The sequence below is a fragment of the Apteryx mantelli genome, chromosome 2, assembly GCF_036417845.1.
Source record: "Apteryx mantelli isolate bAptMan1 chromosome 2, bAptMan1.hap1, whole genome shotgun sequence".
NCBI classification, from domain to species: domain Eukaryota; kingdom Metazoa; phylum Chordata; class Aves; order Apterygiformes; family Apterygidae; genus Apteryx; species Apteryx mantelli.
Window position 1 is genome coordinate 40,534,981 of NC_089979.1, and position 14,067 is coordinate 40,549,047.

The 14,067-nt window shown below is 36.4% G+C and overlaps 1 protein-coding gene across 1 annotated transcript in view; it reads left to right on the plus strand.

The window, feature by feature from the left end:
• Positions 1-14,067, plus strand: part of PREX2 (phosphatidylinositol-3,4,5-trisphosphate dependent Rac exchange factor 2) — a 185,281-nt gene that overhangs the window by 67,613 nt on the left and 103,601 nt on the right. The window contains exons 7-10 of the mRNA XM_013942875.2: positions 418-551; positions 4,021-4,124; positions 10,053-10,202; positions 13,767-13,911. Coding sequence (XP_013798329.1) covers positions 418-551; positions 4,021-4,124; positions 10,053-10,202; positions 13,767-13,911 — 533 coding nt within the window. The remainder of the gene's footprint in view (positions 1-417; positions 552-4,020; positions 4,125-10,052; positions 10,203-13,766; positions 13,912-14,067) is intronic.

A 14,067-nucleotide genomic window follows, 5' to 3' on the forward strand; every position in this document is an offset into this window, starting at 1 on the left:
TTCTTCTTGGCATAAATACTTTTAAAACCCCCTTTTCATACATTTCTGACTAAATAGTAATGCTACTGAGGATAAGAGTTATATTTTATAAAGCTGGCCTGGTCCGTTAGGAGAAGTCTTGTACACAGGTGTGTATGTTGTATTTGGAAACTTCCATGATTAAACCCAATTCACTCAAAAAGCCCTCCTCCCAACTCATGATAATGCTAGATGAATACAAAGCTGGTGTTAAGCATTGTTAAGTAAACATTACAAATTATTATTTAATCACAGTGTAAATTACCATGGTTTTCCTTCTTGATGTTTTCAGAGAATTGTTACAGTTCTAAGTTTATATAAGAAACTGTATCCGTAATAACTGCGGAATCCTTCAGTTCACACGGAATAAAAAGATCATCTCTTTCCAATTGATTTTAGGGGTCCAACATCACAGATACATGCACAGAAATGCTGAGAAGTGGACTTCTTCTGAAAATTTCAGCAGGAAATATCCAAGAGCGGATATTTTTTCTTTTTGATAACCTTTTGGTGTACTGCAAAAAAAAGCACAGGTAAATGATTAATTTATACTTTGAAAAAAGATTTACGTTTTTCTCACAGTAGAGCTAGTGTTTTGTATGCTTTTTATAAGAATATTGAAATACCACCAATGTGTTTATTGTGGTTAAATGCAATACAAACCTCAGTATTTTTTTAGACTTCTGCACAGAGAGAGGTGTATTTAATTCAAACTTTGTAAAATTTTGGTAGGAACACAGAAATCGAATGATGAATTAGAGGGAGAGGGAGTCTGTTTCATCAGTTTTCCACAGCAGGTTACATGTGATGGCCCTACTCCCTTCTAGGAAGTATAAATGGACTGAGTTTTTAGTTCAGTCAAATTAGTTTTATAGCTTATACTATAAAATTGGCCTCTACAGAGTCAAGAGTTTCAAGCCTTTTTATTTCTAATCAAGAGAAACAGCCAGAATGTTTCTTCTTTCTGTATTGCAATGAAGGAATGATTCCTCTGTTTGGCAGCAAGCTTCTGCAGTTAATGTTCATTCATCATTCTTAGGTTTCTGAGAAACAAGGGTTCTCCTACATACAGAGACCCTTCTTGAAACTGCTTGAATTTGTCTCTTTGATCCTTAAACTGCTTTTGAGCAGCATCTGAACACACATTACTAGATAGATCCTTGATAGATTCCTAGATACATGACAGATCTTGGATATGTGCTCTTAATACTACTGCCAAATAAAATGATCTTTGCATCTGCCTCTGCACAGTTAAGGATGGTGTCAGACGAAACTCCACCATCCACCTCAGTGTCTTCAGCTGCTGAAAGTTTTGCTTCAGAAATCCAGGTTCTACTCACCACAGCCATGTGTCTCTGTTTGGTGAGGGTGATATAAAGTTTTCAAGGGTCGTTCTAGATTGATAGCCAACTTTCAGCCCGTTTTTCCAAATGTCTTTTATAAATGTCCTAGATTGGCTGTAGCCTCCAGGTGAGAGGTGTGTTTGTTTGCATGTGCAACAGCCATTTGTTTCCATCAGTGCTCTGGCTTGGCAACTGTCATGACCCTTAAAGGATGAATCCTGGCCCAGCTGCTTTTGAAGGCCTTGCATGACAGGGTGCCCAAGCATAAAGAAGGGCAATGTTAAGAACAAACACTTACTACATCTGGGTGAAGGTAGTTGTAGAAAGTTGCAGAAAGACAGGCTGATGTGACAGCCCAATGCCATATTGATTTTTATCCCTCCCATTGCTTTGGTTGTGTCCAGGAAAAAGTGAGTGCTTATTGTCCTCTCCTTGCTTCCTGTTCGGGGTGAGGGGAAGGAGGTGTGTGGGTTGGATAACAAAGAGATATGAACTCCTATGCATGTGTACCACAGTACATGTGTTGTGTAGTCTAGTTGTGACCTCATATTGCTTCAAAAATCAATAAGATGTGTATATCTAAATATAACCAGTTAAGTCAACAGAAATCTGTGCATAAAATGTATTAATCTAAGAGACTAATTTGTAATTGATGTTTTAAAGTTTTATTAACAAGTCTTATCATCTGTTGTGGAGTATAGTTTAAATATGGAATTTTTCACATGAGTTTTGCATAGGACTATTTTCAAAATATTTTTAAAATATTTTTTACAAATAAGTTTAGACTCATATTCATGATGCCATACATAAGAGCAGGTTGTTAGGGAATGATAGAAAAAATTATACTGAGCCTTTGTTTGCTGTTATTTTTAAAAAATATATTATATTATTTAGTGTTCTAAATAAGAAGCTTGTACCATAGTAGAGAGTTACTCTTTATACAGTAAGGAGTGAGAGGTAGGTCATTTTCTGAAGATTAATATCTCTCTGGAGTGAGTGAAGGCCTGAATTCAAATGATCATTAATTATCAGGAATAGATCTTTGTTTCAAATTCATTGAAATACAGTGTTAGTTATTATTATAGGGTGAAATAGAAAGAAAATAAACCCTGGCTTATTTTATGTGGGAAAAACTGCGTAGGACTGGGAATCTCAAAAGGTCTTGACTTCACAGGGAACAGAGTTATACCAATGCAAGGTGCTTTTGAAAATGTCACTCTAAGTTGAATAAAACATATGTTTTACTTTCACAAAATTTCAGCAATTCTTAATTATTGTTCTTTTGATAGCATTTAGTTAGCCATTAGGTGTTATAGGGGGAAGAAAAAATGCCTTTGTTCTTCCATGTGTTCAAGACGTAAACCCATGTATGAAGCTTACATGTGCATAGGACAAGATTTATGTCTAAAGGTTTTTTTATTTCATTTTTTTAGTCATACTGCCCTTGTCTTGAATTTTTTGACTAGCATAAGGAGGTTAAACCAGTTAAGAGGAAAGATCCTCCTAGTGCAGTATTCTGTCTTTGATGGCAACCAGTGGCCTGTGGATACAAAAGAGCATTGGAACAAGGCATTTGCAAAGTGAGACTTTCCTGATTAAACTTTGCTATCAGCCAGCAAATTGCAGCTTAGTCTTGCCACAGGTAGCATTTTTGCTTTAGCGTAAGCAGTGTCCAGCAGCAATGGTTTCCACAATTCAATTGCACATATATTGTGAGAGTTTGGCTTTATTTTTTCCCCTCCCTTCATTCCTTTATTGGAAGAGCTAACAAGGGCCCCTGATTCACCTTCTATATTCTGCTGTGGCTTTAACTGACTAGTTGATATGCTTATTTCATGTATAAGCTTTGATTCAGGAAGATGCACTGTATTTAAGATGGTTTAATATTAAAATATGTGCTTTAACCCACAGATGACGCCTATGAAATGTACTCTTTGTAGTTAATGAAGCAAGTGTTGAGTCTATTACTGTGTCTGGATGATGGGGCAGATTTGAAGTGTATCTTGCAGTTCTCTGGTTTTGCAGTTGCCTGGAACTCTCAGGAGCCCGATTGTGGGGAAAAGAGTGTAGGAAAGGATGGTGCCTGTCCCAGCCACATTTTAAAAAGTATCTGGGACATGACAAGTGTGCAAACTGGCACCTAGGAAGTGTTGTGGGCCCCACATAATGGACATAGCTTGAGATTAAATGACTTGTTTAAATGTAGTTGACCAAAATCAAAGAATTATTGTTGAAGTCAGTGGAAGTCTTGCCTGGAACTTGCGTAAGGTCAGCATTTCAAGAAACAGCATTGAATTAGCCTGGCTGAGGGAGATAACTGAGCTGTTCGAAGAAAGAAGGGTGAATTTTTTCTTCCTTGAGAGACAATGTCTGTATGTATTTGTGTAGTGAGTGACATATTGGCTTAGCCCATTTTATCAGGCTGGCTTCTATCTTTTTTCTAGTCCCATTGCTTCCTGAAAGGTATTACAAGTCTGTGTTAGCAAAATTATAGTTAATTTGTGATAAATATTGTGACCTAGTTTTACCACGGTTTGTATGGCAGCAATGTAAGTGGCTTGTGGTTCTTATAGTGGTCTTTGAATGCTATGTAAACAGGTAGCATTGAAGAAACATAGCACAAGGTGGTGACATACTCATCCGCTCTTTCTTTTCTCAGGCGATTGAAGAACAGCAAAGCATCTACAGATGGCCATCGTTACCTTTTTCGGGGCAGAATAAACACAGAAGTGATGGAAGTAGAGAATGTGGATGATGGAACAGGTAAGTATATTTGTGCTGCTCATTTACAGAGCATTCTTCCAAGGTGCTGAAACCAAATGCAAACATGAACTTGCACATGCAAGTTCAAACATGAACATGAACATGCAAACTTTTCTCATGGGTCATGTTTTCTAAATCTTTTACTACTTTTGTATCCTCTGGCCCTTTTTTCAGTTTGTTTGCATCTTTTGTCCAAAGCTGAGACCTGGCTAGTGCCAAGTAGAACAGAATAATTACCATCGTTGTGCTACATGTGAGATGTCTATTACTAATCCGAGAATTATTTGACTTTTTCAAGAGAGTTATTTTTCAATTTCTATTTAGTTTGTGATCCAGAGTACCACACCAGATCCTTTTGTGCAGTACCAGTTATATCCTATACTATTTTAATTCCCTGTGGGTGTTTTTTTATTTTTTCTTACTAGTAATTACTTTTTTTCTGTACTGAATTTCATTTTACTGAAGACCAATCATTTCCAGAATTTATTAAGAATTCAGAATTCTTATCTTGTCCCCCAAAGCCCTTGCAACCCATCTCATAAACTATGCACTTACTGCATCATTTAAGTTCTTGATAAAACTTTTGGAAAGTGCTAACTCTGAGACCCCCTTGATACATTCTTTATTTAACAGACTTTTTTTGTAACAGCTTTTTGATGTCTTTTCAGAGCTGTTTGTCCTTCACCAGGCCCATTGATTTAGGTAGTGATTTAGAGATTTCTGTAGGTACTCTACAGTGAATTTCATCAGGCCTCATTAACTTGAATATAATTTATCCAACTGTTCTATATCCTATTACTTCCCTTTTCTGGCTTGTATTCCTACCTACTTGTTAGTTTTATGTGTGCCAAATACGAAGGCTCAGTTAGCATTTTGTGTATGAGCAAAGAAAACAGTTGAGTATTTCAGTCTTCTGTGCCATCTGTTATTTGACCACTGTCCCCCTTTTATTTTTGTACATCTTCCTTATACATGTCTTAGAAATAAAAGATATTTTTCCTGTTACCATTTATATCACTGACTCGATGGAATATATTTTGTGCCTTAGCTTTTCTGATTTTGTCCCTACAGGTGTATTGTCTTCTCTTAGACTTGGCAGTATGTTTATGCTTCCACTTTTTGTATGATTCATATTTGATTTCCGGTTATCTTTTCCAGTCTGTTTTGCACTATTCTGTGACTTTGAAAATTCTCTTTCAGGGGACACCAAGCAGCCTTCATAATATGGCATTTCTTTATTCAGAATTCTTGACATTACTGTGGTCACAGAGGCTTGTAAGCCACCATCTTCTTCCTGATGAATATTCCAAGACTTTTGTAACTTTTTCTTTAACTGGCTCCAATTCCATGTATTGCCACCCTTTAAGTGTTGGCTTTAGTGAATATTCCTTCCTTCCTCCTTCCATCTCTCTCCTGTATTTCTCAAATCTGTCATACCTTTCTTCATTTGTTATCTAACTCCCAGGAGACATCATGAGCTCTCATTCTGCCTAGATGATGATTTCTTTTTCTAACTGTCCAGTCCTTATCCCTTTCACACTGTCCGTTTTCCTTCCTGCCCTTTAATTTTCTTCTTTAATGATTCTTCAAGTGTAATTTGGCTAAGCATAAACCATTCTCCTCTCCACTCCAGACATCAGTAGTCTCATTTCCTCCAGCCTCAGGGAATTTTGTTACCTTCCCCATTTTCTTTAGACTTGCACACAATACTGGAGGTTATCTTCCTTCCTTCCCGTTTCCTCTCTTGAGTCATATCAAATCTTGTGACTTTTATATATGCAACATTTCTAAAATACATTCTCCTTTCCACACATCTGAGACAATAACCAATGCTTTGGTTACTTTGTTTTATAGATTATTCTTACCTTCTGTTCTCATGTATTGCCAGATTTCCTGCCTTCTCCCTTTCAGTTTGTCCAATATCCTAAAATAACGTTTTCTTGTGATTATTGCTATTTTATGCCTCCTTTCTCTGGTTCTCTTTCAGATACAGAAATATTTGTGTCATTTCCCTAGCCTGTGGTACCTTTCTTTCTGCTGTTTCTTTTTCTTTTGCTTTCTTGCTTTTTCTTGCTCACTTTCACTTGCTCAGTTTCTCACTCACCTTCTCTCTCTTTCACTCGCCTTTTCTCCCCTCACTTGCTCACTTTTTCTTGCTTTTCCTACCAGTTTCCTTTCTTGTGGTCACACAGCATTGATAGATGTAGAAATGTTGTGCTACAGTCTTTGTTAGTGAGTAGTAGCATAGACTTATGAAAACAGAGATTGCTGGTGCGGTTTATGATTATGCTCATGACATACCTACAGAAATTAACAAAGCTTTTTCTAAAAAAGCAATTTTTCTGTGATGAAATTAGACATTGGCTGAGCAGTACAATTGGTGGAAGCTTTCTTTTTTGTTTCAACCTCCTGAAGTACTCTGGCTTTTTTGATTGTACTGATTAAAGTAGAATGCATATTACTTACCAGGGCAGACTATTTGTGTTCTTAAACCAGAGTGGCTACACCACCACTTAAAAGTCTTTGAAAGGTGTCTATATAGCAGTGCTCTTGTCCTGTTGTTTTTTCAAATTTTAAAATTCAATTTTGAGAGAAATGTATCTTTCTAATGGCATTCACCAGCCATTAAATGAATATTATTTAGTCTGTGAAGACAAGTACTTGAGACTTAGGAAATACCAAACATATAGTTGCTTATACAGTCTTAATCCTCTGTCCCCTTGTTGTCTTGAAATGAGGCAAGCATGAAACAGAAAAAACACTGTGTGATAATAGTAACTGGAGACTGCATCAAAAAGTGTATGGAAGAGGAAGGGAATTGAGATTATGCAGCAACTATTTATTTGCTGTTTCTGAACACTGGTGCACCTAAGAACCTGTGGTCTAAGAAACTTAGAAATACTCTCATATAGAATTTCTTTTCTTTTTTTTTAAAGGGTAGAAACAAATTTTACTATATACGGCTGCAACGGATTGCTTGTCATGCATCTCTCAAAAGCGTTTGAATCCTGAATTTTGAACAATATATCACACTTCAAATTGCAGGCTTTAATGTATTAGCAAGTATCATTAGAAGATGATGTCATCTTTCTTCACTTTTCTTGGGAAGCTGGAGGCTTAATGATTTGTTAAGCTTATTGCATGGAGCAACTTGAGCTCTCTCTCAGTTCTTTCTATTCTGACCATTATGTCAGGCTTGCAAATCATCCATTTAGCCTGACTAGCAGCTGTGACTGCCTAGCCACGAAGAGTGGTCTTGCTTCCTGTGCAGCTGGCCAGTCCAAACATGCATGCCTCCTGGTTGGCTACACAGCCAGACAGCATGCACGTAGTTCTTGATCAGATTTTGTCCTGTTGACAATCCAAAAATGGTATATGGTATATGGGATGCTAGTGGACTGCAGAAAATGCTGCTCAGAGGAAGATGGGGATGGATGTATTTTGGAGGACATATAGCTCATGAGAACCTCGGAGGATTGTAGTTATGGGGAACATGAGGAGCAAAAGAGAAATCAGGAGTGTTGCTGTGCAAGACAGGGGTTTAAGCTAAGCTGGGTGCCAGTGTAGTGGGTTATTACTGCAAAATGTAGAGATAGTTACCAGTTGTCTTCCTCCTGAACTCACAGCTATGTGTATACCTTAGGTAGTCTGAGCACCCAACTAGTTGGTTCAGCTCTCCATAGAATTCAGTTCAGTGAGTTCGTAATGGCATGAGATAAATGCAGTCAAACTGCCAGCACTTTTGACTGTGCAGTTACATAACTTTAGATGCCAAGGCAGTTAGATTTTCAAACTGTCACCTCTGCATTGAGATACCCAAGAGGCTGGATGAGCCAGTTTTTATTAATTGAACTATCAAGTTGAAATCAAAATTCTGCTTAAAGTGAAATGTAGATATCTAAATCTCTTTGTTTATCTGAGCCATAATTTTTGAATACTTTTCCACAATTTCAACCACTGCAGTTCTCTGTATTGGAGATCATAGTATTTCCCTACGAAACAGGTGTGTTGTGATGTTAGATGTAATTATTTCTGAGAAGTGTTCCATGGCTATGGTAAAAAAGACCACAGCAAAAATATCACCCCATAGTTTTATGCATATAACCTGTAACTTAAAATGAAAAGGCACTACTAGTGCCATATTGCAAGGTTTGTAAGTATCTGCTTAAATAACACAAAGGGAACTTAGCCCTCCTTCCTCCAGCAGCCCTCCTGCCTCTGATCTCCAAAAGGCTGTAAGCTGATAGCTTCTACTTGTGACTTTTTCTTTTGCTTGACTTTTGACTTTGATTTTCTGAAGGTGCATGTTACATGATGAGGAGTTCTTAAGAAACAGTGGTTTTAAAGGGGTGAATGATGTCATGCATAGGTTGAAGGATGTTATGCATAGTTTATATGCATAAAAATATGTTAAGTAGATAAGTGGTATAAACGTGAAGTTGCAAAAATAAATTACTCTGAATTTTTCCATTATGTACTTGTTTGTGCTTTCTTAAACATTTTTGAGTACTAGTATGTTGTGCTTGTTCAGACATTAGGCGTCAATCTTATGATTTTCTAGAGTGCCTGACATTTTCCAGACTGTGTATACAAAAATTGGCTGCTTTCCATCTAATTAAAATGCAGAGTTATTGAAAAGATACTAGTGTTTCTGCTGAGATTTATGATAAATCTTAGCAAGCATTTCAGCAAAGGTTTCGGTTTTGGAAAATCCCATCTCATTATACAAAACTGGGCTGAATTATGAAAAAGGATTTGCAAAGTGTAAAGTTCTGCAGTTACTAGAGTAGTTCAGGGCTGGCCCTGCGTTTTTCTTGCCTCTTAATGAAAGTTAGTAATGAGAGAATGTTAACCTCTGATTTTCTTAGTGTTTTGTACAATAGTAGCTAGTTTTAGTTTTAATCTATATTTTATACAAAAATCATATTTGTTATCATGGGGTATTTGGAGCCTTGCAAATTTTCCCCAAGGAAATGCATGTAATCGTACTGAAGAATATTCATGATTTACAAGGGTGTTAGTTTCAGAATGAAAGCCTGTTTAGCTGATTTCCAGCAAGATTCACGGGCTAGTATGTTAAAATCAAAATTTTCAAGAAATGTAAGTTAAGAGAAAGCAGTAAGTTATAAAATGACTACTCTTTATAGCATAGAAGTTTATATATTAAGAGTCAGAAGTTCACTATATCTAAGAACATCAGCAATTATTAACTCTCTTCCATAATATGTATGCTGAACATAGGGTTGTTAGGAATGTATTTCAAAAACTATGCATTTGGTTAATGTATTTTTTTAAACATAGTAAATTTTTAATTATATTTCAGTTAGTTTAAACAAATAATTGTATATCTATTTCTTTATTCAGATAACAAGTAAGATACATCAAACGCATCTGATATGCTTACTCTTCAAAATGAAATTTTATTTTTCCTACTGGGTATTTATTCCTTTTTTAAACTTGATAGTAAATTGCTCAGATCAGGAAAGCAGATTGCAGTAATTTAAGGGGCAAAACCACAGTGCTGATTTTTAAGGAATTATTTAATAAACTGTAATGCAAACAAAAGTACTCTCATAAATACTGTAATCTTTTTTTTTTTTTTTTTTTAAGTAGGATATTGCCTGTTTTAGCAGCAAGTTCATACTTACTTCCATATGCTAGGAAATTCCTGGTCTGTTACATTTTAAAAAATGCACTAAATTCACTAAAAGTAAAAAGAATACTGCTCATTAAGTTACTACATAGTTCATAAGTGGCCTGTGTAGTAACTGCACAGATAACGGTTCAGTACTTTAAGTTCCTTTTTATTTTTCTTGTTGTTATAGGTAATGCTCAGGAAATATGCAGTTTATAATTATAACAGCTTTATTTTTATTTTTAGAGTTTTTGTTCTTCAAGCCATTTTATTTTGATTTTATCTTTTCCCAGCTGACTATCATAGCAGTGGCCATACTGTTGTTAATGGCTGGAAGATCCACAACACAGCAAAGAACAAATGGTTTGTATGTATGGCAAAAACCCCTGAAGAGAAGCAAGAATGGCTGGAAGCTATTCTGAATGAACGAGAAAGAAGAAAAGGTATGTTAATAAACTTTTTTGTCTTGCTGTGCCAGAAGTCCATATTCTATTTTTATGTTGAGATGTAAAGTGGAACCAGCTGCCATGCAAATGTATGGTGTCAGGGTCAACTGAAAGTTTATGAATACCAGCTTGGACGAAATAAGCCAAACTTGTACTGGGAAAGACATAAGGACTTGAATCATGTATGCTAGTAGTCAATGTTATTTTGGAAACTGGGAGATGATGTGGTCTATATTTTTTACAGCTTGTCCTCAGCCGTATAAACAGTCATAACTTTACTGAAGCATGTGAACTATTACAGTTTGTGGTATCTGAGGATCTACTCTAAATCTCTGTTGGGATCTGTATGTAATGATGTCATTTTGTGACTAGACACTTCCATCACTGAAATGAGCAGGTTTTCTATGTTGGATCTTCATGTAGATGATCTACCACAAGGTAGTACAGAATAAACCCGCAACCCCATCTTTGATCCATTCTCCTTCATCTAAGAAAGTAAAAAATCACCACTGGAAAGAAAACCTATCCATCTAAACAACTGAATTTAGTGAGAGAATACTAGGATGAAATATAATCCTGATCTCCAGTGTGACCACAAATAACCTCATGTTTTCAAGGTGAACCCAGCACAAAATAGAGCCAGGGGAAGGTGACACATCATCATCTTCTGAAGCTAATTTCACAATATCCTAATCAATAATGATGTATGGAGCCTTGGTATGGAAGGAAAATATGACCTTGTGGTTAGATCTGGGATTCTGTTCCTGGCCTGTATAGGTTTCCTGTGGCCTGTTACATTAGCCATCACCTTGTGCCTCAGCTGTAAACTAAAAGCTACAATACTTCCTTTCTTTCATCTTTGAAGTTTGAGTAATGGATGTTTGTATAACATCTGTCCTAGGGCCAGAGTTTCAAGTAGGATATCTGAGCACTACCTAATCAACAGATGCATAGAGAATAAATAGTAGAAGAAAAGTTAAAAAGATGCCCTAGACCTCTAAGAACTCAAAATTTTGAAATAACAAATGAAAAACAGCTTGGCAGAGATGGTGTCATACACAACAAAAAACAAGTTTTTCTGCTTCTGTTCAGGGACTTGTATGAAGCTGGTTATAAAGATTTTTATCAAATCCCATTTCACCATTGTTAAGTTTCATGGTTTCCTTAGCCTCTTGACACCTTTAGGTAAGAAGTAAAAACACTAAGTATTTCATGTTGATGTAATATTATTTCATACTGTACTGTTGAGAAGCTGGTAGTGAGGTGAGTTTGGCCTAAACCTTACAAAGTTCGTGGCTCTGAGGTAGCCTTTTCAAGGTCGAGCCATGTCCTAGGATTTTACCATCCAATAATTTGGGGAATTTTTCAACTCTTGGTGGTAGCAGTGGGTTTGCCACTGAGGAGACAACCAAGAGAGAAATAGGAAGAGAATAGAGTATGAGAGGATTTGTCATTCACTCAAACTGAGTTCCAACACAGAATCTTTAAAAATATTTCTTGAATATCTCTGTTACTCTAGCAATATATAAATTTGTCTTTCTCCTCCAGCAGTGATTTTTCAAAACATCTGTATATACACCTCCTATGAAGCAGGATGCATCAACTTAATTGCAGGCAGGTTGCCAAATGACTCAGGAACCAAACTGCTAACTTCTTAGAATTCAAATACTGTGTCTAACTATAAACACTTTCCCATTGACTGTGAGCATAAAGATGCTTTAACTGTATGATTACTTAGTAAGATGTGAAGTTCATGTATATGTATGCAATTACACCGAAGTCTAAGTGACTGCACATGTGAGAGCTGTATCTTTTCTCCCTTTGTAAGTCTGAGACTAACTAAATCCAATGTACAGGCCTGTCAAATCCCTTGGGCAGGGAGGGAGGCTCAGGTAGGGCATTCCCGCCACACAGTGCTCTGTGGCAGGGCCTGTCTATGGATTTGTTCATAGCAATGCTGCAGACGCCGCATTTCACAGAGGGGCAGGTTGCAATAATCCCCAGACTAGATAAATACAGCATGTGCAGGTGGAGTGAGGCACAGAAATAGAATTCGAGTGTGCCATGTAACTGGGGCTTGATGACCTGAGCATGCTGGGAAACTCGGAGATTCAATGCACTTAGGGAAACTCAACTTACGTTGTTATCTGGAACCCATACAGCAATAGCTGAGCAAAAGGGAGAGAATGCCCCAAGTAAAACACTTTACCACAGATTTCAGTAGTTGTATTTGAACTGTCAACTACGACCACTATATAGATCATATTTTCTTGCAAGGGGACTGAAGCTGAATTGGAAACTTTCTGCTGGAAAGTATTTCTGTTAGGTTCAGGGCTTTCATGTAGCCACCTGAGGCATTCAGTGAGTTGTAAGTTTATTTAAAAGGAGATGATCTTCAAGTCTGATGATGCAGTGCATTTATACTTGGTTCAAAGAGTCAATACAAATAAAAACATGTCAATACAAATAAAAACGTGTTTCCTAGAAGCTCCAAAAGCACTATATCGATTTTCTTTTCCTGGGAACAAATGATGTTTGATCTGTTTGTGTGGCATCAGCACTATCAGCTTCATGCATCATGAGAAGCACTTCCGTATCTGTGTCAGATACCGTTGCTTATCATTTTTTGGGGCCATGACACTTACTTGGCTATTTTTGCAGAATTAAAAAAAATGACGGACTATTACTCATATTAAAGGTGTGCAGTTATAGTTTTACAAATGTGCAAGTCTGAAGAAAGAGAGAAACTGTGAACATATAAGGCATGCATAAGATTTCAGAAATGTATGTTTTTGTCCAGAATTAATAACTGTTTTTATAGAGAAAGCATGTGGGCTGCAAAGGTCTTGGGTACTCCTTGGGAGCACAAGCTTCTGTGAGTGGCCAATATGACATGTAATTCAAGAAAAACTGTTTTGATCATCAAGACTGTTCTTTGTTACTGAGTTGTAATGAGTTTCTCAAAAAGAGTAACTGGAAAAAAAATAGTAACAAATATCAAACTAAAAACCTTGATAGTTTTTTGTTGAGAAAATTCTGAAGCAAATAGAAATCAAGATGTGTATATGCATTTGTAGAAAAGGGGTAAAGTAATCTTATGTAAAACATAAAAAGTGCATAACAGATAACTAGTTACTGTTCATTGGAATGAGGAAAATATTTCATGACTGTCTGAATATTTTTATTGTCACATGGTAAAAGTAAAAACAAGGCCTTTTTCTTTTAAACTTGAGAAGGGACGACTCCTCCCTTGTAAGTGTTCACATAATGAAGTCAGTGAAAATCACAGAATTAGTATTTTTACTATGAAGTCAATGGTGATGTCGGTATAGTTGCACATTTTCAGGAACAATTTAACATCACTATAAGGGATTTTTTTATTATGTTTGTATGAAGATCAATTGTTTAGCTGAATCTTGATGCTGAGCAAAATAATGGAAAGTAATTCCTTTTATGTTTGCTTTTTTATGTATAAGAGCATTGGGTTTACTTCTTAGTTTTGTGGAATATTTTGAAATATAATGGCAATTCACTTCATAAAATCTGAATGTATCTTGGCAGGTTTAAAACTGGGCATGGAACAAGACACTTGGGTGATGATATCTGAACAAGGAGAAAGACTGTACAAAATGATGTGCAAACAAGGGAATCTCATCAAAGACAGGAAGAGGAAACTAACCACTTTCCCCAAATGCTTTTTTGGAAGGTAGAATATGCATTTGATAGTGTAAATTTCAACCAGCTGAAAACACACTTTAAATCTTCTTTGGCATTTTAAGGAAACCATTGTTTATTTTCAATGTCTGTTAGGGCTATTTGTCTCCCATTCCAGAGTTTTGCCAAAATGTAAATTAGGAACATG